The 24,447-nt window shown below is 55.9% G+C and overlaps 11 protein-coding genes across 11 annotated transcripts; 6 read left to right on the forward strand and 5 right to left on the reverse strand.

Moving 5' to 3' along the window:
• Positions 1–335: 335 nt before the first annotated feature.
• On the forward strand, positions 336–2,238 carry IWZ02DRAFT_461700 (Deoxyhypusine synthase). The gene is made up of 3 exons (XM_066768231.1): positions 336–824; positions 884–2,043; positions 2,111–2,238. Exons 1-2 carry the CDS (start codon positions 576–578, stop codon positions 1,736–1,738), a joined length of 1,104 nt encoding a protein of 367 aa, XP_066618939.1. The 5' UTR covers positions 336–575; the 3' UTR covers positions 1,739–2,043; positions 2,111–2,238.
• Positions 1,914–3,431, forward strand: IWZ02DRAFT_86347 (uncharacterized protein). The gene has a single exon (XM_066771333.1). It carries the CDS (start codon positions 2,086–2,088, stop codon positions 3,154–3,156), a length of 1,071 nt encoding a protein of 356 aa, XP_066618940.1. The 5' UTR covers positions 1,914–2,085; the 3' UTR covers positions 3,157–3,431.
• On the forward strand, positions 3,170–6,722 carry IWZ02DRAFT_384909 (uncharacterized protein; the record flags this gene model as incomplete). The annotated part of the gene is made up of 2 exons (XM_066765368.1): positions 3,170–3,416; positions 3,463–6,722. 2 exons carry the CDS (start codon positions 3,170–3,172, stop codon positions 6,720–6,722), a joined length of 3,507 nt encoding a protein of 1,168 aa, XP_066618941.1.
• Positions 6,723–8,598: 1,876 nt separating this feature from the next.
• Positions 8,599–8,757, reverse strand: IWZ02DRAFT_384679 (uncharacterized protein; the record flags this gene model as incomplete). Its single annotated transcript, XM_066765352.1, has 1 exon — positions 8,599–8,757. One exon carries the CDS (start codon positions 8,755–8,757, stop codon positions 8,599–8,601), a length of 159 nt encoding a protein of 52 aa, XP_066618942.1.
• Positions 8,758–9,822: 1,065 nt separating this feature from the next.
• On the forward strand, positions 9,823–10,683 carry IWZ02DRAFT_86341 (uncharacterized protein). Its single transcript, XM_066771332.1, has one exon. It carries the CDS (start codon positions 9,935–9,937, stop codon positions 10,391–10,393), a length of 459 nt encoding a protein of 152 aa, XP_066618943.1. The 5' UTR covers positions 9,823–9,934; the 3' UTR covers positions 10,394–10,683.
• Positions 10,684–11,150: 467 nt separating this feature from the next.
• Positions 11,151–13,191, forward strand: IWZ02DRAFT_508839 (uncharacterized protein; the record flags this gene model as incomplete). The annotated part of the gene is made up of 3 exons (XM_066770459.1): positions 11,151–11,318; positions 11,376–11,739; positions 11,907–13,191. 3 exons carry the CDS (start codon positions 11,151–11,153, stop codon positions 12,914–12,916), a joined length of 1,542 nt encoding a protein of 513 aa, XP_066618944.1. The 3' UTR covers positions 12,917–13,191.
• A 951-nt stretch (positions 13,192–14,142) lies between these two features.
• On the reverse strand, positions 14,143–15,662 carry IWZ02DRAFT_426208 (uncharacterized protein; the record flags this gene model as incomplete). Its single annotated transcript, XM_066765901.1, has 1 exon — positions 14,143–15,662. The coding sequence occupies exon 1, from the start codon at positions 15,541–15,543 to the stop codon at positions 14,143–14,145; it is 1,401 nt and encodes a 466-aa protein (XP_066618945.1). The 5' UTR covers positions 15,544–15,662.
• IWZ02DRAFT_461709 (ubiquitin fusion degradation protein) lies at positions 15,663–17,325 on the forward strand. Its single transcript, XM_066768232.1, has 3 exons — positions 15,663–15,845; positions 15,894–16,211; positions 16,257–17,325. The coding sequence occupies exons 1-3, from the start codon at positions 15,843–15,845 to the stop codon at positions 17,055–17,057; spliced, it is 1,122 nt and encodes a 373-aa protein (XP_066618946.1). The 5' UTR covers positions 15,663–15,842; the 3' UTR covers positions 17,058–17,325.
• On the reverse strand, positions 17,141–18,612 carry IWZ02DRAFT_86455 (XPA protein C-terminus-domain-containing protein). Its single transcript, XM_066771334.1, has one exon. The coding sequence runs from the start codon at positions 18,490–18,492 to the stop codon at positions 17,332–17,334; it is 1,161 nt and encodes a 386-aa protein (XP_066618947.1). The 5' UTR covers positions 18,493–18,612; the 3' UTR covers positions 17,141–17,331.
• A 163-nt stretch (positions 18,613–18,775) lies between these two features.
• On the reverse strand, positions 18,776–20,740 carry IWZ02DRAFT_493879 (uncharacterized protein; the record flags this gene model as incomplete). The annotated part of the gene is made up of 1 exon (XM_066769969.1): positions 18,776–20,740. The coding sequence occupies one exon, from the start codon at positions 20,738–20,740 to the stop codon at positions 18,776–18,778; it is 1,965 nt and encodes a 654-aa protein (XP_066618948.1).
• Positions 20,741–21,493: 753 nt separating this feature from the next.
• On the reverse strand, positions 21,494–24,336 carry IWZ02DRAFT_86457 (fungal-specific transcription factor domain-containing protein). The gene has a single exon (XM_066771335.1). The coding sequence runs from the start codon at positions 24,026–24,028 to the stop codon at positions 21,815–21,817; it is 2,214 nt and encodes a 737-aa protein (XP_066618949.1). The 5' UTR covers positions 24,029–24,336; the 3' UTR covers positions 21,494–21,814.
• Between the last annotated feature and the right edge of the window lie 111 nt (positions 24,337–24,447).

Consider the following 24,447-nt stretch of genomic DNA (forward strand, 5'->3'; position numbering starts at 1 on the left):
GTGCTGTGGCCCCAGTGACAGGGCAGCCGAACAACCCTCCCGTCACTTGCAGGCCTATCCCCGTCGTCGAGCCGCACAAGGCCTGACGACGCTTTTCGTCTGTCTCCGACTGCATCATGTCATGCATGCCGCCCGGCTGCGAGATTGTGGCATTGTGGCACCTAACAAGGCATTCCTTTGGGATTGGGGTTGCGGCTTCGATCCGCCACGCGCAATTGGCGCCAACAGGGACTGGGTTGGCTAGCCTCTAGTCCCACGGCAAACCTGTCTGCAAATTTTTTTTTTTTTTTCTTTCTTTCTTTTTTTTCTCCTTCTCCTTGACTCTTCGATTCCCACCCGTCGCCCATTGACGCCCATCGCGTGGCCATGGTTCCCGCCGTCGTGCGGTAGGGCTTCCATCTTTGATCCAATCTCGTCTCGTGTGCTTGGTTGGTTCCCTGCCTCGCTCGCCTCCACACCGCGCACAGATTCGAAACCCTGCCGAGCCTTCTCCGTCGACTAAGATATTCCCGGCCGATTCCCGTCCAAAAACCACCCGCACCCCCTTGGGCCAAATTTTAAAAATTTATAAAGAAATGTCGTCTCCGAGCGCAAATCCTCCACCCACCACAGCCGCAGCAAACGCCCCTTCCACCGCCACAGATGCAGTGCTCAAGCCTTCTGACCCCGTGCCCGAGGGCGCTCGCCAAGTCAAGGGCATCGAGTTTGACGACTATGCGCGCAGCGGCCGCTCCATCACCGTCGACGACCTGGTCGCGGGCATGGAGACCATGGGCTTTCAGGCAACGTCGGTAGGACAGGCTGTGCGCGTCATCGAGAGCATGGTGCGAAGCCAATTGAGAAACCTTTTCTTTTCTTCCATCACCTGACCTTGACTTTGCAGCGAACCTGGCGCGACCCCGAGACGGGCGAGGGCACCACCATTTTCCTCGGCTACACGTCCAACCTCATCTCGTCGGGCCTGCGCGAGACGCTGCGCTACCTGGTCCAGCACCGGCACGTGTCGGCCATTGTGACGACGGCCGGTGGCGTCGAGGAGGACTTTATCAAATGCCTTGCGCCCACGTACCTGGGCTCGTTCCACACCCGCGGAGCCGATCTGCGCGCAAAGGGCATGAATCGCATTGGCAATCTGCTCGTGCCAAACTCCAACTATTGTGCCTTTGAGGATTGGGTCGTGCCAATTCTCGACGCCATGCTGGCCGAGCAAGAGGCCACCAAGAACGACGAAGAGCCCGTCAACTGGACTCCCAGCAAGGTGATAGCGCGCTTGGGCAAGGAGATTAACGACGAGCGGAGCGTCTACTACTGGGCGTGGAAAAACGACATTCCCGTATTTTGTCCGGCGCTGACAGATGGGTCGCTGGGCGACATGTTGTATTTCCACACGTTCAAAGCAAGTCCGCAGCAACTGCGGATTGACATTGTCCAAGACATTCGGCGCATCAACACGTCGGCTGTTCGCGCCAAACGCACGGGCATGATCATCCTGGGCGGCGGCATAGTCAAGCACCACATTGCCAACGCCAACCTGATGCGCAACGGGGCCGAGAGCGCCGTGTACATCAACACGGCGCAGGAATTTGACGGCAGCGACGCGGGGGCACGGCCAGACGAGGCTGTTAGTTGGGGGAAGATCAGAGCCGATGGCGACAGCGTCAAAGTGTACGCCGAGGCGACGGTGGTGTTTCCATTGATTGTGGCGGCCACGTTTGCAAAGGCAGCGAGGACGGATTAGCATCAAACAGACATATACCAGCGCGAGGAAACGAAAGAGTCCAGACGACAGCCGGCCAAGGGCGTTTCACGAAGGCTGAGGGTAAGACTGAGACTGGCCTCAATGCCGTGCGTGGCAGGGCCTGTCAAGTCCACAGCAGTCAGTACCAACGGTTGGCACGACGAGAGTGGAGGTAGTCAGCCACATGACGGCGAGCAGGCAGAAGGAAGGAAGGAAGGAAGGAAGGAAGGGTTATGTTGGTGAGTGTTTTGGCCGGTGGAGCAGCCGACAAGAGGCGCGGGGAGCGAGTCATCGCCCGTTAGTCAGTCAGTCACCCCTGCCTGGCCCTGGTCGCGAGCTAAGCTCCAATGGAAAAGCTGAGGCTGTGGATAGAATATATGCTACCGCTCCCGCTACCCGCCTCATGCCTGCATCCCAACCTACCTGCCTACCTACCTACCCACCTACCCATCTACCTATCTACTTCTCCCCAGAAATTCTTTCAACCTCGTCGATTCCACCTGCAATCCGCCTTGCGCGTGCCTGTGCTTGCTGCTGCTGTACTGTACTGTACTGTACATGCATCCCAGTACCACCTCAACATCCGCCGCCTACGCCTACGCCTACGCCTACGCCTACGCCTACGCCTACGCCTACGCCTACGCCTACGCCTACGCCTACGCCTATGCCTACGCCCACCCGTACTGCCCTCACCTTCCATCTGCATCCAACCACCCATCTCACTCGCCCCGACTTTCCTAGCAAACGCCCGCAATCATTCCAAAAACGCCTCTCCCATTTGCTCCACACCTTGCACTGCCGCCTTTGTCCCCCACACCGCGCCGGCCCGCCGCGCACTGACGTGCCCCGACCATGAGCGTCACCACCAGCTCCGCCAGCGTCGATCCTCCTCCTCTACTCTTTGGACAACGCTCACCCTCGCCGCCCGTCTTCCACGCCTTTTCACAAAACGGCTCTCAAAGTCCTCGGTCCCCTTCCGCCCCACACTCTCCACGCCCTCCCGCAAACGACTCTCACATGAGCGCCAACCCACACGTACAGTCCAGCGACAGCGAGGATTCAGAAATGGAGGAGGACTTAATGGACAACTTCGATGGTGCTTTTCAACAAGGCGCCACTGGTTTCACCCCACCAGCCGAACCAGCCGACGAAATGGACATGTCGACGGCAAACGTCTTCAACCTCAACCCGCCAAGCACCGATGCCCCGCCGCCCGCGCCTGTAGATCACGACGCCATGGATACCAGTCCAGATCCTCCTGGCGCTTTTGCCTTTGCCGATGCACCCCCACCAAACACGGCCTCTGCGACAACCCAGGAGTCGACCATTGTCCCGCCGCCGCCTCCTCCTCCTCCGCCGCCGCAAATAGAAGAGCCCACAGGTCCTCCACGACTGGTGCGCGTCAACTCTCACGGTAGCTCGGTGGACAGCATGGGCTATCCGGGCGTAAATCCTTCAACTCCACCTCCAACATCGCTGCCGCCTCCTCCAGTCGTCATTCCTCCCCCTACTGGTCCCTCGGATTCTCCACGTGAAGAGGGCTCCGTCATGGAGCCCGACGAGTCGTCGGATGACGAGGATGCGCCTCGTTGGCATGAACTGGGTGAAGATCGCTCGGTTCCAGACGAGGTTGAGATCAAAGAGATTGAGGCAGTGGAAGAATTCAGCGCTCACGACCGTAAGGCTCCCCAACGCCTCGGCGATGCTGTACTAACCACTGGCAGATGCCCACTGGGAAGCCAAAACCTTTGTTGGCCTTGACGACCCAGAATACAAGCCAGGGCCGAGCGGCAGGCTTGACTGGACTCTTAACAATTTTAACGGAACCAAGGAAAACCCAAACAAGGAGCTCGTCATGAAGTCGCCAGTCGCCCGGATTGGGGGATACGACTGGCAGATCAAGTTCTATCCACGAGGCAATGACTCCGACTTTCTCAGCATCTATCTAGAATGCCTGTCGGTCAAGAAGAAGAAGAAGAGTCCAGAATCTCGCAAAGACGGTCCCCAAAGCGCCTCATCAAGCTCCCAAGCCCAACCGCAAAGCTCGAATTCTGGTTCCGTTGAGTACCGCACGACGCCCATCCCTCTTCTTGGAGACCCGAAAATCCCAAAGCGCCGCAGTGTCGCGGCGCAGGTAGCGGTCGTCTTGTACAATCCCAACGAGCCACGCGTCAACTTTTACCGTTCCTGCGCTCACAGATTCTGCCCAGACTCGCCCGACTGGGGTTGGACGCGCTTTCACGGCCCACACTACGAGATCCACTATCGCCATCGAGGACAACGACAAGCGCTGCTTCGCAACGACACTCTTGCCTTTCGAGCCTACATTCGGATAGTCAACGACCCGACCGAGTGCCTCTGGGAGCACCACAGCGGAGAGAACTCGTGGGACAGCTTTGCCATGACTGGTCTCCACAGCATGTGCGCCAACTCTAGCGGCCTTCTCGCTGCCATCTGGCCGTGGCTCACGTTCAAACCTTTTCGCCAACTCCTGTACAGTGCCCATGTCCCCCATCCGGAGCGCGAGGCTCGCGCAACTCCCAAGCCACTGATTACAGCCTTGGTACGCACCGTCTATAAAATGCGTTCCACGTGGACTGGAAAACGCGAACCGATCGATCTCGAATACGTTGCCATGGCTCTGGAGTGGTACGGCGAGACTCATTGCTTTGAAAAGATGGACGTCATTGAAGTTTGGGAAGTATTGAGGGCAAAGCTCGAGATTGAGCTTCGGGGAACGCATTTGGAGGGTCGGCTCGACTCGATATTTGGTCCAGAGAGGGATCGTATGCTAAACACCCCAACGTATCGCGCGCCCGTCAAGGGTTGTGCAGATGTACAGGCCGCCGTGGAAAAGGCGCACAATTTGATGGATCCGACGGCTCCCCCTCCAGAATTCTTGCACATTGAGCTGGAACGCCAGGAATTTGACGAGGGACAGCGTTCAGTGAAGAAATTGGCAGACAAGGTCAAGATCCTGGACCGCATCACAGCCAACAGGACAACATATATCCTTCACGGGTTCATTGCGCACCGAGATAGCTTGCAATCGGGCTGTTACTATGCTGTGGTCCGTCCACGTGGCCCTGGCACAAAGTGGTATGCGCATTACGATGACAAGGACAGTCGCGTGGTTGGCCTCACTAAGCAACAAGCAATCGACAACCACGAAGGCGGAGGGTCTGAAAAGTCTGCCGTTGCCTATGTTCTCCTCTACATCCGAGCAGATGTTGTGCATAAGCAAATCAGCAGGGAGGAGGGTACTTGGGATATCCCGGACTGGCTACCCCACGATGATACCGACTCCGAAGTTGAGCTGCCTCTGTCAAACAAGCCACAAGAGTACAAAGTCTTTCTTTCGACAGCCTTTGATCAGCATGATGGTCCAGGGATCATTGACCCGACAGATCCCAAGTGGGCGACATCCGAATGCGTGAGGACGATTCAGTTTTCTTCAAATGACTCTGTCAACCACGTTCGCCATACATTGGCCGACGAGCTTGGGATAGAAGATGCGAGGCGCATCAATTTTTGGTCTATGGACTATGCTGAGGGTAGTGCCTACCGGCCGGTGCTGAAGCGCATGGTCAGCGGCGAGGACCCACACTGCCCGCGTCCATCCGACCCTTGGATGCGAAGGACGCAATTCGAAGACAGTTTGGAGAAGACGCCAGGCCGGTGGATCTGGGTCCATGTTGCAAAAGAGGATGACATTCCCTGCGAAAGTCGGAGAGGCAGCAGCTCTTCGGATGATGGGCAGGACTCGGCAGAAGATACGCCAATGAGTGATCGCGATGAGGACGTCAATGAAAACATGGACCTTGTCATCACCGAAGGACTTACTGCTCAGGCTGCGCGTTTGCACCACGAATTGGAAGGAGAGCAGCAGGCTGCTGCCCAAGCAGTTGCCAGGAGCCGTCTACAGTTGGAATTCGGGACTGCCGCGACGCGCATCGACGAGGACAATGCCGAGCCGAGTGGAACTCTACTACCTCCGCTGCCGCCTCCTCCGTCCGCCCTAATTACACCTCCTCAGACTTCTCAAACCCCCAAGAGTGCCCCCTCCGTCACCCCAGCGAATTCTAGAGATCCGTATGATTGGTTCAGCGCCAACGTAAATCCGAGAGGCGAGACTTATGTCATGCTCAAAGTGTTTGACGCTGAAGCGGCCACTCTCAAGGCCCACAGCAGTTTTGTGGTCAAATTCAATGATCGCGTCGAATCCAGCATCCGCAAAGTTCTCGGCTGGGATGCGTCGACGCCATTGGAGCTATGGGACGAGGCCGAAATGCTTGCCACACGCGCTGGCAAGCTGAACCTACGCTCAACGACAACCTTTGGCCAAACCAGCATCGTGTCGCCCGCCGTCCTCATCGCCAACGTTGTACTCTCCACATCAACGCGCTCATCTCTTGCCAACGCCGGCCTCTTCACCAGGGCTGATGACGCCGTCCAGCACGCCCTTCGCGCCCGCTTTGCCGCGCGCACAACGCCACCGCTTACCGGACACTTCACCCTCGACTACTTCAGCAGCGAGCACTACGTCGGGCTACTGCGCAACGGACGACCGCACGGCCACGGCCGCCGCGTCTACTTTGACGGCTCGCACTACTCGGGTCCGTTCTGCCTGGGCGAGCGCCAAGGCGCCTGCGGCTCCCTCACCTTTGCCAACGGCGATGTGTACACGGGCGCGTGGGCGGCCGACGCGCCGCACGGCATCGGATCGCTGGTCGAGCGCGCCACGGGCAACGCGTACCACGGCGGGTGGCGCGCGGGTAAGCGCTTCGGCGAGGGCGTCACGCACTGGCGCCAGGCGCAGGAGGTCGAGCGCCTGTGCCGCATCTGCTGGGAGGACCCGGCCGATGCTGCATTCTATGACTGCGGCCACGTCGTCGCCTGCCTCAATTGCGCCAGGCGCGTGGATTCGTGTCCGGTGTGTCGGCGCAGGGTGTTGAGTGCTATGAGGTTGTTTTTTGGCAATTGAGTGCGTGTGTGTGTGGGTTTGAAGGTGGATCTATGGTGCAAGTCAGAGTCGGATGGTGTCATGGCATGGGTTGATGAATGGATAATGATTGACTGGCTGACTGACTGACTGACCGACTGGTTTGGACGGATGGATGGCGGGATCGGGGCGTTTTCTTTGGTTTCTTGTTGAGTTGCCTGCCTATCTGCCTGCCTGTCGGCTGCTGTTGCTGGCTGGCTGGCTGGCTGGCTGGGTGTGCAACCTCTCACCTCTTTCTCTTTCCCTCCTTTCTCTCTCTTACTTCTCTCTCCCCTCCCTCTCTATTTAGAAACCAGACTCGACTTCCCGTGGACGTGATGGGGATGGATGTGATGGACTGTGGAATAGAAAGAAAGAAAGAAAGAAAGAAGTAGAGGCAGAAAGAAAGAAAGAAGTAAACCATCATGTATGCAAAGGAGCTGGAGGGATGATGAGTTGGGTCGATCGTGGGAGTGTTGGAATGTTGAAGTGTGTGGGCTGGGCTGGGCTTTGCATGGGACGGGTGCACACGGCGTCTGCTTCATTTCATGATGATGATCAAGGGAAGAGATTACTGTCGTTTGGTGGATGGGTTGGTGGGTGGTGAATGGGAGAGATTGATGGACAAGATTGATATTCGAGGTTTTTTTTTTTTTTTTTTCTCTTCAAAATGGATGGAATGATGGATGATGGATGAGCAATGGATTCTTTATTTGATCGATTCGCTTGATGAGGTAGGTGATCGACTGACGACCTGTTTCCGCTATTCATTCTTTTCTGTGGGGGATGTGTGTGGATTTGGTTTGGTTTGGTTTGGCTTGGCTTGGCTTGCATCCGACACCTCGCTGCTCTTGTCTTTTGCTGCTGTCTCTCCTGTCACTTCTCGTTGCCGCTTTTGTCCTTTTTTTCTTTTTCTTTTGTTTTCCTTTTTTTTTTTTTCTTTTTTTTCTTTCTTCTCACTCTCCTTCTTTTCAACCCTTTTCCAATTTCGACATAACGGCGATCGAGGCCTCCTCTACGCTGGAGGACCAGGAGAAAGGTAAGTGAGTAAATACACAAGTCACTTGACGGCTTATGTAGGACATTTATCAATTTGACCTTTTTTTGTGCGCTGCGAAGAGCTGTTTATTTGGGTTATATGTATGTTGGGGGGGTATCTTTGAAGGAGCTTCCGAAAAACAGCAAAAACAGCGAAACGACGACAACGACAGCAGCAGCAGCAGCAGCAGCGATAGCCGAACAACGACCAACCCACCTCCTCTATCCTTTATCCAGCTCCTTTACGCTTTCCATCTCCATCTAATGAGTCAATTGACATCGCAAGCATGCAGATGCCTCATGCGCCCCCTTGATGCGCAGTGTCCCTCCCTCTTCTTTTTTCTCTGTGCCTTCTCTTATCTCTCCATCCACCCTCCACATTCTCCCTCAATCAAAAAGATCGGTCAGGATGGGCGGTCCAGCCGCCTGACCTCTATGAAGACACTCCCTTTAGGCGTACACGTCCTGGGCCAGCCAGGAGAACGACCGACAGTCGACAGAAAGATGGGACAAGTTGAGTGAGGACAAGTCGAGAGCGCTTGTACATACGCGAAGGCCTGCTTCGCTGGGCTCAATCAGTGTCGGAGGCGTCTTTCTAGTAGGTCGGATTGGTGGTCAAGTGTGGGGCAAAGCAACAAATAACCTGCGTCATTTATCCCCAGTGCGCCGGTTGTGTCGTCTGTGCTGAGAGGGTCCGTCCGAGGATAGTATAATCGCCTTGTTGGAACGCTCGATGATGCTGTCTGGTGCTCGAATTTTGTGTGCGGTCCGTAGGACAGGTGAGCATAACAGTCCTCGTCTTTGGCTCTGGCGTCTCGCATCCCGAATTGATGTCGTTGGATCATTTTCCGCTGCCGCCAGAGTGATTTGCGCAGGTGTATCCAACGTGGATGATCTTGTCTTGAACGGGGTGCCTTCCAACTGCGGCGCAGGCGTCAACGGCGTGCACATGGTACACGCAACCGCAGACGGCGTATTGCTCGACAATCCGGATACACATGGCGAGGTTGATGGTGTATTGTTGGTCTTGATTGCCGAAATGATTGTGATCTAAAAGTAGCTTTGAAAGCTGATGCGGAAGGGGTGGTGGTTGGTTGCTGGCGCCGCGCGTTCTGATGCAAGGGACAGTTGGCGTTGACAATATCCAGTAAAGAGGTAGTCGAGCTATCCAAAAATGCTGAAGACGGCAATGGAGAATTGCAACGACAGGTCGAATAGAGAAATAAATAAGTCGGAGACGGACTGGACGAGAGAAGATATGGTTATCAAGTCCAACGGCCAACAAGACGAAGAGAAGAAGCGCGAGCGCTCAGGTGGAGGAGGTGGTGATCGAGAGGGAGAGGGTTGTCGGTGACGCCGAAGAGTAAAGTCAAACATCGTGACCAGTCAAAACTTTATACGAGTAGAGCAAAACTTGATTTGGAAAGAGTAGAGGTAGAGCAGTAGCCAGATCGTGAATCTTGAGTGTCTGTGTCCATGGTGTTGCGGCGCTGCGGTGCGGCAGTACACACGTGAAGGCACGGCCGCGGCGTGCTAAGGTTAGCACCCACCAGCCACGGCTGAGGCTGACGGCCGCCCATCCGCCAACCAAGTTTCCGCGCCGGGCAATAGGGATGCTGCATCGGGCAAGACGGGGCGGCGCAGATGACAGACAGCCGACGGCGGAGGGGCCAAGGTAGAGGCGCAGCGCAGAAGCCCGGATACGCCCATGGCCAAGAGGGAAAAGGGCAAGAGAAGCGCATCGCTGTGGAGGCTGACTACGCAGCAGAAGGCCCCAGCGCGAGGCCTCTGGTTGGCTGCGTCGTGAGTGACGTGAGGACAGGAATCCCACGAGGCATTGTTTGCTTCCACCAACACACGCATGTTTCTCCCCGTCTCTTCCTGCTCGCGCGAGTGACGAGAGGCTCGTGAGAGGCTGCTGCGGACAGCAGCGTATTTTTGGCACCACAGCATCCGCAAGGCTTTTTCGGCCGATCGCAATTGTGGAAATTGGCTCCTCGGTACAGGCGGGTGTCAAAGTGTCGATACTGAGAGGGTCGCGTCACCTGACGAGCGCTCGTACCTGGCGATCTTGGCACACACGAGGTTTCGGTTGACGATTGTTGCTTTTTGAGGACGACGAGGCAGGCCGTATCCGTCGGCCAGGTTGACGCGAGACAGGGGGCTCGGTCGTGGGGATGGTGCGTCATGGCTGGAGGGAGGTGACTCTGACGATGGATGTGACGGTGTTGAGGTTCTGCCTGTGCCTGAGGTCGGGCGGTTCAGGTTTCGTTCTCGTATCAGGGCTTGTGGCTGCCCTGTGTGGCTGCTCGGTGTGGCTCAGCGCCTCTCTTCTTCCCCTTTCGTCCCATCGTCCCATCCGCCCTCACCGCCCGCCCACAACCTCACCTCTCCTTCACCTTCCACTGGCCTCCCCCCCAATTGTCGGTGTCGCCGTCGCAGATCTATTGTTTCGTTTCGAAGCACCTTGGGGTCGTCTCAGCCCTGCGCTCCATTTGTCAGAGAAACTCCGGCCTGAATCTGGGCCAACCCGATACGAATCCCACCTCGTCTTCTCGGCCACGTTGTGGACTCCCGTCTCCCCGCCTTCTCCTCCACCACGTGCTGACCCTTCTCGACTCGTCCCAGTGGTGTGATGCACTTGTCAGGGACATGTAGATCTCGGCGACGGCGATGTCTGTACGACTTCAACGTTACGTTGACATCTTGGCTTGATCGCGGTTGACTCGGAGTTCGGTCCATCTTCCAGATGCCAGGAAGACTCAATCCATCAATCCTGCTTGCTGCTTCTTCCTTCTCTTGCCAGAAATTTGCAAATGCCCTCGTGCACAGGGTCTTCCTTGGCTGTTGAGTGTTCTGGAAAACTTGGCCATTCTCTAAATAGACGGTCAGCATTGTCCAAGAGTATATCAAGTCTGTGGTAAATATACCCTTGTATTCTCACGCAAATTGGCTTGCAAAAGTCACCTTTATTATCCGTGGTGGTAAACAGTCCCTTTGTCTGCGGGCTTTTCAAGCTTGAACTCTTGTGGTGAATTGACACCCAGTGGACAGCCTGTTGGCGACAAGTCTTGCGGCTGGACAAGCCCCGAATCTCCAGGTTACAAGCCTAGGAGCCTTTGGGTGCCCACACATGAATTCACCTTTTTCTGATTGGCGGCTGGATGTCGTTGGGTAGGTGCGCCTACCTCGACAACGACCATCGCCAATGTGGTCCAAGCTTTTTCCAGTGTTTGTATCTCGACCGCCCACAACATCGAAACTTTTCTCCTCCGCCAGCTTCGACGGCGTTCATCGAGTAACCTTACCAAATCGCACCGCTCTCAAGCCCGTTTCTCGCCTTTCGGCTGTCTCCCCGTCTCCTTTCTCTCTCTCTACCTCCAAGCCGCCAGCATGCCCGTAACCACGCGTGCTCGCGCAAAGCACAGGGTTGCGCCCTACACCGCTCCCCCTCGTAAGCCTTCGATCATGAAGCGTAAGACCTCTCATCCGCCCTCTCCAAGTCTCCCAGCTGTGGAGCAGGTGCCCACTTCGACCCGGCGGCCAAAAGCCGTCCGGAAGGTAAGCATAGCCATATTGTTCGATTATTATGGGAATCGCGATGCTGACATTTTATAGTTTCGTTGGGCGTGGACGGCAGAGCGCAAGCTGCTCGTCAACCTCCTGGGAGTACGTCTTCCGCTTTCTGAAGCGGCGTGCATTAGGCTTGCGGACCTTTTCAATGGTCTCAGCCCCCAAGACGTCCGAGCCCGGGTCGAGCTGTTGCAAGGCCAGCGGGATGTCACCTTGGTGGAGGATGCTGAGGCAGCGGGATTGACAGCCCCAACCGAGGAAGCCGTCGAGACGCATCAACCTGCTGTGGAAGAAGTGGACTTCGTTGACCTTGGTTGGTCAGACACTTCTTCGCTCTCGTCGATCCGGTCTAACCTCTCCGAGTTCGAGGATGACCGCTCGCCGACGCTCCGACCGTTTGAGGCTCCCGGTTCCCCAGATGCCCTCCCTTCCCCCTCTTCTTCCCCTTCCCCTTCTCCTTCCCCCCTCTCCCTCCCCTTCTCGCGCGCCTCGTCTGGAAGCAGAGCTCGAAATCTCTGCCCCCATTGTAAAGCTCAAATCCACTTCAGTACTTTGACTAATTCTAACGGGAACCAGACAATGGAAGTTCCACGGCCCCCTCGTCTACAAGCTCCACCCCAACCTCTGGCTTGTTGATCTCGTCCAGTCAACAAACTACCGGCTTGCAGCCAATCCTCGCTGATGGTCGGCCGCTCAAGCCCATCCTCAAGACTAGCAGGGGCAGAAGTGGTGCTCGCGTCGCGTTCGATCTCAGGAGGACCAAGTTCCATAAGTACGAGTGGGAGTACGAGATGGTACTCCCACCGTACGCACGGGAAAGTGCCCGGTCTTCTTGGCAAGATCGCCCGTGGGTTCCGGTGGAAAATGCCGACTGGGAACAGCCGTTGCTGAAGAGGAAAGCTAAGGATGGCGACAACAGCCAATCACCAGCGACGAAAAAGGTTTGCACCGCCGGGCATGCTTTCCACAAAGAACCCACCGAGAAGCCGAGAGCATATCCTGGCTGCCAGTCAACCTTCCCCTGGCCTGCTCGCACCATCGCCGCCGCTACCGCTGGTCAGGAGTGGCAAGACAGCGATGTAGAGATTCCCTTTTTGATGGGACGTCGCAGCGTGATGGACTATCCGCTCCATTATGGAAGGCATCAAGCCTTCCTGTCGCCCAGGCAATACCCGGACTTTGAGTCCAACACTCCAAACGCGAATCCCGCGTTTTACCGCACTGTCTCGACAGCCGAGCAAGAGGAGGAAGCAGCCTTGAAGTCGAAGCTTGAGGCCAACGCCTACCGCCCGAGTCTCGAAGACCTCCGCGAAGTCGGACACACTGGCCGCCGCGATGCTTCGCCGGATCCCGCGCCAACGACCATGCGTGCTCCCACCCCTCCACCTCCTGAAACGTCCTTAGGAGAGGCATATAGGGTCGTCGGCGATGCCTTTCGGTCGCTCGATCAAGAGGGACGAGACCGGTGGATGGACATTCTTAGAGAACAGATGGAACAAGAAAGGGCAGAAAAAGCACGACACGCGGCAGAGCGTGATCAAGCAGAGGATCCGGGAGACAGGAAATATTTCAATCAGTACCAGTGAATTCTTCAACCCGACAATCGAAGCACCACCATGAGCGACGCCAATCAACCGTCTCTTACCCCGACCATCCTACCCTTGCTCCTCGTCGGCTCGGATCGATCAGTTCGTTCCATCTCGTCAAACGCCACGAGTTGAGCCCGTTCATGACTCCACCATCACTATACAGCTGAGCTCGACAGGCGCCACCCTTTCGCTAATCTGGTTAGGCTTAGTGTTGGTACGGACGGCAGTGGAGTTGAGAGACACGTTGCTTCATCATCACCGCAGCAGCAGCAGCAGCCAGTCAAGACTTAGGGGACCTCTCCGCGTTGCTGTGTGTTGCGACCTCACTCCTTCGACACATGCAATAGGGACAGGTAGGCCTCCCTGGCGCAACCGTCGGATGTCGAGCAAGCCTGCCCATCCACGTCACCCCTTCGGCATACAACGTGGCTGAGACAGTGGTGAGCCCCTCTGTCGCGGTCGTCAGGGCTGATCAAGCTCTACCAGGCAGTCGACTAGTAGTGTTTGGGGACACTACGCGTCGCTGCACCTTTTTCCTTGTGTGGGTTCAGGTGGTGGGATGGTGGTGTTGTGGGCGTGTTGAAGTTGAGTGGGTTGGCGGGGCGCGGGAGTTGCATTGCGCGCTGTCTTCTATGTAGCTTTCTGAGAGACCGGGACGTCTGCTGCTGCTTTTTGCACGTTTTTCTTTTTTTAATTCCCCGGTTTTCTGGGCTGTGAGTGATAATGAAATGAGATGGGCGGCGTCGTCGGTTGTGGGTGCTTTCCCTGGCGATAGTTTCCCTTCGTGCTTTGCCTTTGCTTTTTCTACTCCTCTCTTGAATGCAGGCCGGGTCCCCTTTTTACGATTCCCCTCTTGTGCTCTTTGAATGTTTGATCTTGCCACTGCGATGCCACTCAGGCTTAGATGTACTGCATGTAAGATAATGCCGTCGAGATTGAGCGGCTGTCTACAACTATTTTGCCACGGCATGGCGTTTGGCGTTGACCGAGATACGTGAGGAGCGAGGGAAATGTGGCCGAGGATGAATGTTGGTAGTGGTGGGTCTGCTGGAAGATGGAGATGCAGTACTCGTCACTCGATCTGGATATCGCGCCAGACGAGTCGGATGTCCAACTCCACACCTCCCAGCCTCCTACTAAAGGGTTGGTCCAGTGGAGAGAAGCGGGGAACCGGCAGGATTGATCTCTTATGGCCTCAAACGCCAATATCATAAGGGCTTCTCCTACGTGAAGCTCACAACCACCTTCTCCCACCCCGTGTCTCCCACCCTCCTAAATTCGACACCCTCCCCAAAGTACCCAGCATCATTCCACGCCGTCATCGTTGGCCCATCATAAGGTCCATGTCTCTCCCCACCATCCCGCGCATCGCTCCACCTGTACTCCCACATCATTGTCTCGCCTGATTCCGCCTCCTCTTGCTTCTCTTGCTCTACCCAGTCCTCACCCGTTTCACGCTTGTATTGTCGAATCAGCAGCTCGCGCTCTTGTTCGTAAATGTCGGTCTGACCGCGCGAGAAGAGTTGGTCTGCGGCTCCAGTGATGGCCTCGACCGTCTCGCGGCGCTTCTTTTCTGCCGGATCCTCCTCTTTAGGCGCAGCGTCGACATCCATGGCATCTTCATCTTCGTGACCAGTGGCGCCATTGGAAGATTTACGCTTGTTCTTTTGCCATCTTGGTTTTGTTTTTTCCTTCTTCTTCCCAGTACCCAGGCGTTTCAGAGCTTCCAGCACCGTCTCGCCACGCTCCATGCGCGTGATGAGGGCGGACAAGAGATCGCTCGTCAGGAGAGCGTCGTCGGCCAGGGCCCGCTTCCGCCGATCCTGCTCGCGCTTCTCTTCGGCCGCCTTGGCCGCCTTCATATCCTTCTTGGTCAAACCCTCCATCCAGGTGTCATGAATCGCGTCCGGATCTGCTTTGCGAATGTAGTTGCCCGACTCGTCGAACCGACCTTCTTCATTTTCGGCCTTCATGTTGAAAGCATCCAACTTTGGCGCGTGCTTCTTCTTTGCACCAGCGCCGAGTTCCTCGTCGACATCGCTGCCAACTCTATCGCGCTCTTCATCGCCACCACTTTCGCTGCTGCTCTCGTCTTCTTGTCCTGCCGATTTGCCTTTGCCCTTTCCATCCAATTTGAAATTCGCCGAGACGTGGCCACCCGACTTGCTGTCCGCGACTTGTCCCTCAATGTCTTCTTCGTCCAAGAATCGTACGTCCTTTTTCTTCTTGCCCTCTCGACTCAAATCCTCGTCATTGTCGCCGTCTTTGAAGTCGTCCTCCAAGTCCGCAAATATGTCCACATCCTCCTCATCCTTGCTCTTTTGCTGGTGCTTTGATGCGCGCTCCTTTTCGGCTGCCCGCGCGTCAAAGTTTTCTTCTGAAGAGTCGGATTCGTAACCATCGAGGTTAACTGCGTTGCGTTTCGTCTGAGCACCGCCTTTTCCAATCTCGTCGAGCTCAAGGACCGTGTCTTCTTCTGGGGCATCTGCGGCAAGTGTGGAAGGGTTTCGGTAGTCGAATCTAGGCTTTTTGGAGTCTTGTTTTGTTGAAGAGTCGACCGGGAAGGGGAGGTCCGGAGGTGGGCGCTTCGGACGAGGCGCGCCGCGGTGGGGTCGGCCAGCCATGGTGCGAGCAGAATAAGCGTTGAAATGGTCGAATTAGGATTTTCCAGAGCATTAGATGTGTGTTATGAGACTGATCCGTTCAGCCGGCAGAGTGAGCAGGGAAGTGTGATGCTGGAGCTCCGCGACGGTCAGCTTTTCAACGAAGCTCTCCACGTCTTGGCGGGTTTCGTCATTCCTGCGGAAGCTCTACACACCACCGAACTCTACCTTGTACCTCCTCTCCAATCTTCCATCTCCCTCTTCCTATCAGTCACCTTCGCACTCCATCCACCCAGCTTTACCAGTTTCTCACATTCACCATGGTTGGTCACCTCTTCCAAACTCTGAATTAGTTAATAACCGCCACACAGTTTGGCGGCGGTTACATGGACTCTGACGATCCCATGGCCATGTACCAAGCAGCCATGGGAATGCGCGGCGGCGCACCCCGTCGCTTCGATGAATACTTTCGCTGCTACCCAGTCGTTATGATGCCCGGACCCGAGCGTGAAGACGCAAACCACGGCGGCAAAGTGTTTCTCCCTCCGTCGGCCCTCGACAAACTTACTAGGCTCCACATCACGTACCCCATGCTCTTTGAGCTCATCAACGGCGCACAAAGCAAGCGGACACACGCTGGTGTATTGGAATTTATTGCGGAAGAGGGCAAGATCTATCTGCCGTATTGGGTGCGTGGTCTGCTACTCTATCAGGGCTCCTGCTGACTTGTCTAGTTGATGCAAACGCTTTCGCTCGAGCCCGGTGACCTCCTCCAAGTCAAGTCGACCGACCTGCCTCTGGGCATTTTTATCAAGCTGGAACCGCAATCCCCCGCCTTTCTCGACATTTCCGACCCAAAAGCCGTTCTCGAACAAGCCTTTCGCAACTTCTCGTGCCTGACTGTCGGCGACGTCTTTACCTTTGCATACAATGATCAGGTCTACTCGATCCGCGTCCTCGAGGTCAAGCCCGACACTTCAACACACGCCATTTGTACACTGGAGACGGATCTGTCGGTCGACTTTGCGCCGCCAGTCGGCTACGAGGAGCCAAAAAGGGTGGCAGGCATTGCGGGCAGCGGCACCAGCACACCGCGTAGTGCGGCCAGTCTTCCAGGTGGCGGTCTCGTCCACGCAGCTGGCACCATGGCGCAAGCCATCAACTACGCGGCGATAGCACCGTCGGCGACATCGGCCGCGGCCGGCGCCAAAGCCGTGTCGTCCAACTTTTTGACCGGCGGTCACAAGCTCTCGTCGACTAAGAAGACGGCAGGAAGTAGCAAGGCGCCTACACCTACTCCCTCGACTCCTGTGCAGGGCAAGAGCACAAACAGCCAGCCACAGCCTTACGGCGCTGCTCCGGTGCGAAGAAACAATGGGCCGCAGCCTTTGCGTCTGCCGCCGGGCAAGCTCTTCTTTGGATATGAGATTAAGCCAGTCAAAGGGAAAGAGGGTGCGGCTGGCGAGGAGAGTGAGAAGCATCGGTTCGAGGGTGAAGGCAAGACTTTGAGGGGAAAGAAGAAGGGCGACAAATGAGCATGAAACTGAGTTGCTTCTGCAGCGCGGTCTTTTATCGGTGCGGAGCGCCATGGGAGACAGGCGTGCCTGCCGTCTGCCTGCATTTTTAGTTATCATTCTTGCTTTTCATCGGCTTCTCCAGGGATATGAATGGCGTACAAGATGGACGGCTATCGGCGCAACGGACATGGCCAACCTGGGCAAGGTAGCATCAGCACTTTATGCTGGGATGTTTTTAGACAGCCAATTAAGAACTCTTTTTTTTTTTTTTTTTTTTTTTTTCAAAGCTACTTCAAAACTCCAACTCTTCGACCTCCATCCCACAATCTATGCACCTCTTCTTGACAGCCCCCGTCTCCGGATCTTCCACCGAGCGGCCCCACTCGTGCTCGTGCTTGTCAAAACGCCCTTTGACTTTGTCTCCGAATTGAGCCTCCCTCCCGTCGCCGCCAGTAGGTGCAATACCCGCCGCCTTTTGCCGCCTATACGCATCCACGCGCGTCCGCTTCTTCAGCTCCTCAAGCTTATTCTTCCACTTCTTGTCCTTGCGATCCTTCTTCAGAATCTCCCTGCGCTCAAACTCGGCGTCGAGCGCCTCGGCACTACCCCACTTGCGCGCGCTAAAAGCATACTCCTCAACCTGGCAGCGGACAAACAGCTGCATGCTGTGAAAGCTCGCCTTGTGCGGATTGGGCCGCTCCATGCGCGGCAGCAGCTCCTCGTCGCGCAGCTCCGGCTCGGTGAGCAGGTAGTCTTCTCGCGCCTCGGTCTTGGTCAGCAGGCTATACTTGTCCGGATGCTCCTCCTTGCACCGGTTGCAGACGAGCAGGTTGAACGTCGTTTGGAACGACCAGTCGAGCTCGGGCGTGCCGCACTCGCGGCACAGCAGCTGCTGCTTTCCCTTGCTGCTGTCATCCTTGTCTAGCACTGATATGCCCGGCTCGAAGGGCCCGGATTTGATTGCGCGCAGCTTTTGGAGTAGCCGGTGCCGCTGCCATTCTTCGAGCGTCATGTGCGCCGGCTTGTCCTCTGCGTCGTCCTTGCCGCGGTTCGAGCCGTGCAGCGCCTTGTTGTGCGGGTCGTCGGTTGCTGAGAGGAAGCCGCCTTTGGTGTCGCTCATGGCCGACAAGTCGTACTCGATGTATGCGGATTTGCGGTACTTGGCCGCGGGACGAATATGCGCGTCATCAGAGGGCTGCGACATGGCGCCGGGTTGTGGAGCAGGTGTTCGAGCATCGCGGCGTGTTGAGGGTGCTTGGGATGTTGACGAAAAAGACCGCTTCTGACCGGCGATTTGGGGGGTTTGTGATCTGGAGGAGGTGGCGGTTTGGTCGCGTAGGGCTTTGGCTTTGAGGCGGTTTATCTCGAGCTGTCGTACTTGTTCCGGAGTCAGTGGCGCCGAGTTTCCTGGATTCCTTTGCCTGGGCGGTGTAGAGGGGCGGTTGTCTGGCATTGTGTTCAAGAAGAGTTGGTCGTGAGGTCGATGACTGGTGAAGCAGCCATATGTAGTTGGACGGGACGGGAAAGATGAATGCAATGACGCAGGGATCGCCGGGACAATGGAAGGGTCTGGTCCGACCAAATAAGCTCCTGTCGGTCTTCGGAGTTCCGTGCCCCGTAGACACCCACTCTTTCCAACGTCTTTCCAAGTCTACGATACCTGTTCTATGGACACTGGCCTTCTACAACACTCCAGCTATCCAGGTTCCTTCCACTATACAAATCTTTCACTACCTCTACATTGTTGAGTCGCCATCATTCTGAACCAACGACAAGACAGCCTCAGTTAGTCCTTCTGTGTTGACCTCGGCGCTCGTTTGGTTGAGCAGTTTTATACACGAAGCCACTTCCCACGTCATATCCATCTCTCGATTTCCAATCCTTGTGCCGCCCCTTTCATCTTGGCTCAGCGAGCATTTGGAAAGGTAAGCTGCCGTAACAGCCACGCGAAAAATCTCTACATCGGCTATCCATGTGCGAGGAAATACCAGCGGCACGTGCCTCAGCGACGGCGGGTTTTGAATGTAAAAAGCACGACGAAGAAGACGTGTGAGGTGGCTGGTGAGGCGATGAACGATGCCTCTGCCTTCGGCAAGGAGGTCGGGTGGTAAGACTGGAACTCTCCGCCTAAAGCGAAAATTGTTGCCGAATGGACTCTGGATCGGACCTCCTTGGACCTGCTGCGCTGCACTGGCCGATTTTTGAAGCACCAAGCAAAAGGCAAGGTGCAGAGTCTCGTCTCTAAACTTGCAACCCGTCAAGACCAAAAAGTCTTTGCTGCCATCTCCGCTTTGCTGAGACGGGCCTTGGTTTGGAACAGCTTCGCCGCTCATCTGTTCGATCGACTCTTGCCATTGCTTGAACCACTCGTCGGCGCGCTTGCGGATGGTGAAATACCACTCCAAGCTCCCAGGAGTTTCGTCAATCGAGCTTAGGATCCCCCGCCGCGACTCTTGCGGTCCGGTGCATCTTAAAAAGGTGGCATGTACGTTTTGTCGCATTTCCAACATTGCTGCATGGAGCGCGGGGATCGTCTTGTCACCTGGAGCATATGTTGGCTCGTCATCCTCTGCAAACTCTAGGAAGTCTATCGGCCTCCCAAATGCCATTCCAATCATGCGCTCCAATGAGATGAAGCTCGTGTACAGCAAATTCGGCGGTGATCGAGTTTTGTTCAAGAGCTGGGCCTGGCCACTGCTTCGTCTCAGCTGAGACCTGGCGTTTTGAATGCTCCGCCAAAGACGTTCTGCGAATCCCAGGAGCTGCCATATGTTGCCCTTTCCGGGAGCCGTCAAGACGTAGCACACCATGAGCAGTACTATTTGAAGTTTTTGCATGGCATGTGCTTCCTCGTTTTCAAATGCCGAAGACGACACGACCTCCAGGAGGGAGTTGGAGTCTTGAAAGACGATTCTTAGACTGGAGACTGCCGCATCAAACATTTCGTCTGAAATCTCGAGATATGCCTGTGACTGAGAGGCTGTCCCTTGAGTTGTGGCACTCCTGAACAAGCATCGTGCTGCAATCGCTAGAGCCAGTCGTGCTCGTGTGCATGATCGATAGGTCTCGGGGGTTCCTCTGCCTGCATACAGTTGCTCAAGGTCGCGGTCTCCCAACTCTTTGCCGAGGATTGGCTGGAATCTGTCCACGCACTGGTAATAAAACTCGAGAAGAAATTGACTCGTCTGGAATGGGGGTAACTGAGGTTTTGCGTCGCTTGTTGCAACAGGTGCTCTTGCCGAGGGAATGTCGACAGGAAACGGCACAATCCTGTGAAGAGGACGGGTGATTTGGACGTTGAGAAGAGTGGTGACAAGTCGAAGATGTGCCATGGCAGACGAAGGGCCCCATTCACTAAACACTTCGTACCTGGTCTTGATTTCGGCAAGGCGTTGGGGATGTGAGTTTGAAGATCCAGCCAGGGAAGTGGATGAGCCTTCTGAAACGGACGGAGAGTTGGAAGCAAGAGATGGAAAAGTTGTTGGCTGCCGCGACGGAGAAGTAATGTTTGCGGCCGCAACCACGGCGCGAGCTTGCAGCTGCGGCGCCACGTGCGCTTCAATGGCCTCTAGGTGCTGGAGTCTCAAATACAGAGCCTGCAAGTAGCTGTATGCTCTACTCAGAAAAGGAGAAGCGCAGAAGGTGGTGGCCGCGAAGCTATACGGACCTTCGAGGGAACCTGGTTTCCAAAAAGGGGTCATTCTGCTCGCACTCGACTCCGATGGCCGTACACGCCTGGCAACTTGGCAGCAAACGATCGCAGCCAACCCGCCGCTCGCGGCAGCGGATGCATGATGCCAGAGAGTTGAGCGCCGCCTGCACATTCTCGGTGCTGATTTGCGGCTCCATGAGGTGCTGGGCGAATCTCGCAAGCACCTCGCGATGCACCTCGCGATGCAAATCTCTCCGTTGCTCCAAGGTGCTTGCCAAGGTCCGACATGAAGCCTTGTTTCGTAGGGCAGAAGCTTGTCCAAAGCAAGAGCACCTGGGGTCGCCACTCGTCTGCTGCTTTGTTTTTGCCGCTCAAGAGGCGTCGGGTAGTGGAGTTGTTGGACTGTCCAGCGAGTAGGCAATTGTCTTCGAGTTGATTTTTTTTGACCGACGCCCTTTGGTCCCAATCTTTTTCGGGGCATTGATTCCCGCTCCAAGGTATATTTTCTGGCACGTCAAAGGCCAAGCCCCGGCGAAGCTCCGAAAAACATGGTTCATTGACAACCTTTTCCAATGGATCCGCGGGCGGGGAGATCTCGATTGCGCTGAGCGAACGGATTGGGAACCGAGCCATCCCCGACCATCTCCGCCTCATTGAGTGGTGAGATGGGAGTGTGACGTGTTGGATGGAAGAAATCGGTTTGCGGTTGCAAAAGATGGGGAAAAGCTTGTTTTCGACAGGCGAGGTTGACATGCTGCAGACGAGTGCGGAGCATCGGCTCCCTTTATTCACTCAAGATCGGTGACGCGGTGCACAACCACCGATGGGAAAGAGACGAGGTTGAATCGTTCAAACCTCTCTTCTCGCTCTTGGAGGCTTTTTCCAATGAAGAGGGACAAATCATGTTGCTGCTTGGCCGTTTATATCCATGCTCGGCTTTACGCGGCAGCCTTTCCGTCCAACTGCCGCGAGTCGATCCGTTAACTTTGCTTTATTTCCATGTCTGTTGGGCATCTTCTTGAGCAGTCTGCCTCGGTCTAGACGTCCAAACTTCACGGCTTGGCTCATGACAATACATGTGGTAATCATTGACACTACAGCCGCTACCTTGACCCCCACCGACTTACATTGACCATAACATCATTCCGTCGACGCCGCTAGCATCTGGTTGAATCTCGTCCCATTCCATATTTTGATTCAGCATGACTGGCGCACCCGATATCCAATTCTCTTTGAACGTGGCACTGGAGCCAGCAGATTCAGGGGTAATTGGAAAAGGCGAGTCCAGGGGTATAGTGCTGGTTGGTAGATTGAACGAGGTCTGTTTCTTACCAAAGAAAAGACCTCCGTCTGGCTGACTTGCTGAAGATTCCTGAAAATGCATTCTACCGGACCCCTTCATCTCTGCCTGCAAAGATGTTGGCTGGTTCAATGCTACCGTCGGCGGATCCTCTGGTTTTTGGACGTGCTTCCAAGGATGCTCCATCTGTTCGGCCAGCGCCTGGTGGGGCAAGATTAGCCGATCCAATTCGTCATTCCTGATGGGCGAGGCGACTTGAGGCGACATGAACTCAAGCATGACGATGGCCTTGCACCGCTCGTACGACTCGAGGCTGGCATGGGCCTGCGACCACCGTTTACTCATCAGGACGAACAGCGAACTGAAAAGGTGCATGGTATCGAGAATCTTTTGCACTCCGAACCTTTCAATCAGCTTTTCCTTGCAGTGCCGGACCACAAAGAGCATTGCGATGGCGGCTTCGAATCCGTTGTGCACGGCGTGCCAGCTGTACTTGAGGAAGCCGTAGTGGGCATTTTCCCAGTATCCGGAAGCCACCATTGTCGCCGCGTCAAAGCACTTTAGCATCGATTCTGGGGTTGGATGCGGATTCCGCGGGGTGGGACGGCGGAGGAACACGAGTCCATGCGCAACAGCAATCGAACACCAGTCGAGACTCAAACTCGACCTTTGCCCGACAACTTCCCCCCCCCAAGCCTTCATGCGGCTCTCCATGTTTTCAGCCCACGCCTCGTAGCTTCCAGGCTCGGTCAAGAGCGGAAGACCTCGGCGGAGATAGTTGACGGTCCACAGCTCTGACTGGATGCGCCGGAGCCGAATGTTGTGGAGGAAGAAGGTTCCCTCGATCCCGCTCGGATACTTGGTCGATATCGAGTCGTCGGCGACACCAAGCCGACGGTGGCTCGTGACGCACGTGGAGCGGTCGAAAATGTAAAGGGCCCAAAAGACGCAGCGACGCATTTCCCTTTCAGACTCGCTCAGCCCGCGGCCGCACGTCTCGTCCGGATCTCGGTGGAGGCCAAGCTCAAGCGACATTCTCATGCCCAGCCCGGTGGTGTCCCAGACACGCGCAGCCCTCGGCATGAGGTACGAATACTCAGACAAGAAGAGAACGCCTTGCACGTTTTGCAACGACGTCTCGAAGAGCGCGTCGGTATGCTGCAACGCGTAGTAAAAGACTCTTTGCGAGACGGAGGCAATCTTTGCTGAGTCGTTGAACTTTGACGTCATCATGCCAATGGCGATCATCATGGAGACGATGAAGACGTCGTATTTGGAGGGCGATGTTCCTCCAGCCTGCACGCGGTTGAAGGCTGCCCACAGCCCTTGCCGCTCCACAAATGGATATAGGGGGAGTATCTTTTCAGTGTACAGCGCAACCAATCGCTCCTTGACATCTCGCGGTATCTGATCGAGGGCGTTGAACGCCTTTGGTTTGAAGTAATCATCCCTGACTTGGTCATCCACGGGCAGCGGCGTCGCCGATGGTAGGTGGGACGATGCAAACAAAAAGGTGCCGCACGGAAACTTGGTTTTGGAGTTGATGATGGAGCCTCCCAGATCAGCCCCAAACGACGCAAAAGCCTCGGAGGCCAGATCATATCGCTGGGGAACATTTCTGGCATCGAATTCGGCGATTCCCGGCGACGTCGAGTCCAGTCTCGTCCCCGAACTCGACAAGGGCGTCGGGAGCAGAGGGATCGGCGGACCGTCGTCATAATCCACGCCTAGCTTTTGCAGCAGCCGCTCCTTTTCGGCAATCTTGTCTCGCAGGTACTGGGCGATGCTGCGCGGGATGACCGTCTTGGACTCGCCGTCGAGGATGCCGTGGCACGGCTGCTTGGCCTGGACGCAGTTGGAGCACGCTGGCTTCTGCCCGTCGCACTTGATTTTGCGCCGGTGGCAGCGGTAGCACGCGAACGTCGTGCGCCGAATCTTGGGCCGTTTCCGAGCGCGCTGCTGCTGCACCTCGTCAGTGGTTGCAACGCTTTTTCCGCCGCCTGCTTCGATCTTGAACGCAGGTGCTTCCCCAGTCATTGTGGAATTTTGGGTCCGAGGCGCTCATGGAGGACGACGTTTTGTTTTTCCTGATTTTCTATGGATACGAAAGGCTTGGTGCGGGCTCGACCACCGCCGGCGAGCTAATTTTTCCAATGTGTTTGGACGGCGGGGATGGTCCAAAGCATGCTCTCCGCGGGCCGCCGGAATGCTTCGCTTCTTCTTCCCCAAGCCCGCTCTTCTGGCCCTGGCCCTTCTGCACCTTGCTGTTTTCAGCATCTGCGCCGACATAACTTCCAACGTCTGTTGACGAAAAGCAAACACTGCTATGTCTGTGCTGCGCCGCTGCTGTGCTGTTCTGCCGTCATGATTGGATGGTGTAGTCAGGCCCGCGTGGCTAGTAGAGTTTAAACACTGGGGCCACGCTTCTTGGCTGAGGTACAAGGCTGACGATTCTG

The sequence above is a fragment of the Phyllosticta citriasiana genome (assembly GCF_038021145.1).
Source record: "Phyllosticta citriasiana strain CBS 120426 chromosome Unknown IWZ02scaffold_15, whole genome shotgun sequence".
In the NCBI taxonomy this organism is placed as follows: domain Eukaryota; kingdom Fungi; phylum Ascomycota; class Dothideomycetes; order Botryosphaeriales; family Phyllostictaceae; genus Phyllosticta; species Phyllosticta citriasiana.

Coding starts and splice junctions, on each gene's coding strand:
- IWZ02DRAFT_86455 (XM_066771334.1), bottom strand. CDS start 18,492: ATGCCAGACAACCGCCCCTCTACACCGCCCAGGCAAAGGAATCCAGGA.
- IWZ02DRAFT_461709 (XM_066768232.1), top strand. Junction 16,212..16,256: donor AGATCTATCTGCCGTATTGG/GTGCGTGGTCTG, acceptor TGACTTGTCTAG/TTGATGCAAACGCTTTCGCT.
- IWZ02DRAFT_86457 (XM_066771335.1), bottom strand. CDS start 24,028: ATGACTGGGGAAGCACCTGCGTTCAAGATCGAAGCAGGCGGCGGAAAA.
- IWZ02DRAFT_461700 (XM_066768231.1), top strand. CDS start 576: ATGTCGTCTCCGAGCGCAAATCCTCCACCCACCACAGCCGCAGCAAAC. Junction 825..883: donor TGCGCGTCATCGAGAGCATG/GTGCGAAGCCAA, acceptor TTGACTTTGCAG/CGAACCTGGCGCGACCCCGA.
- IWZ02DRAFT_86347 (XM_066771333.1), top strand. CDS start 2,086: ATGGAAAAGCTGAGGCTGTGGATAGAATATATGCTACCGCTCCCGCTA.
- IWZ02DRAFT_86341 (XM_066771332.1), top strand. CDS start 9,935: ATGGTGCGTCATGGCTGGAGGGAGGTGACTCTGACGATGGATGTGACG.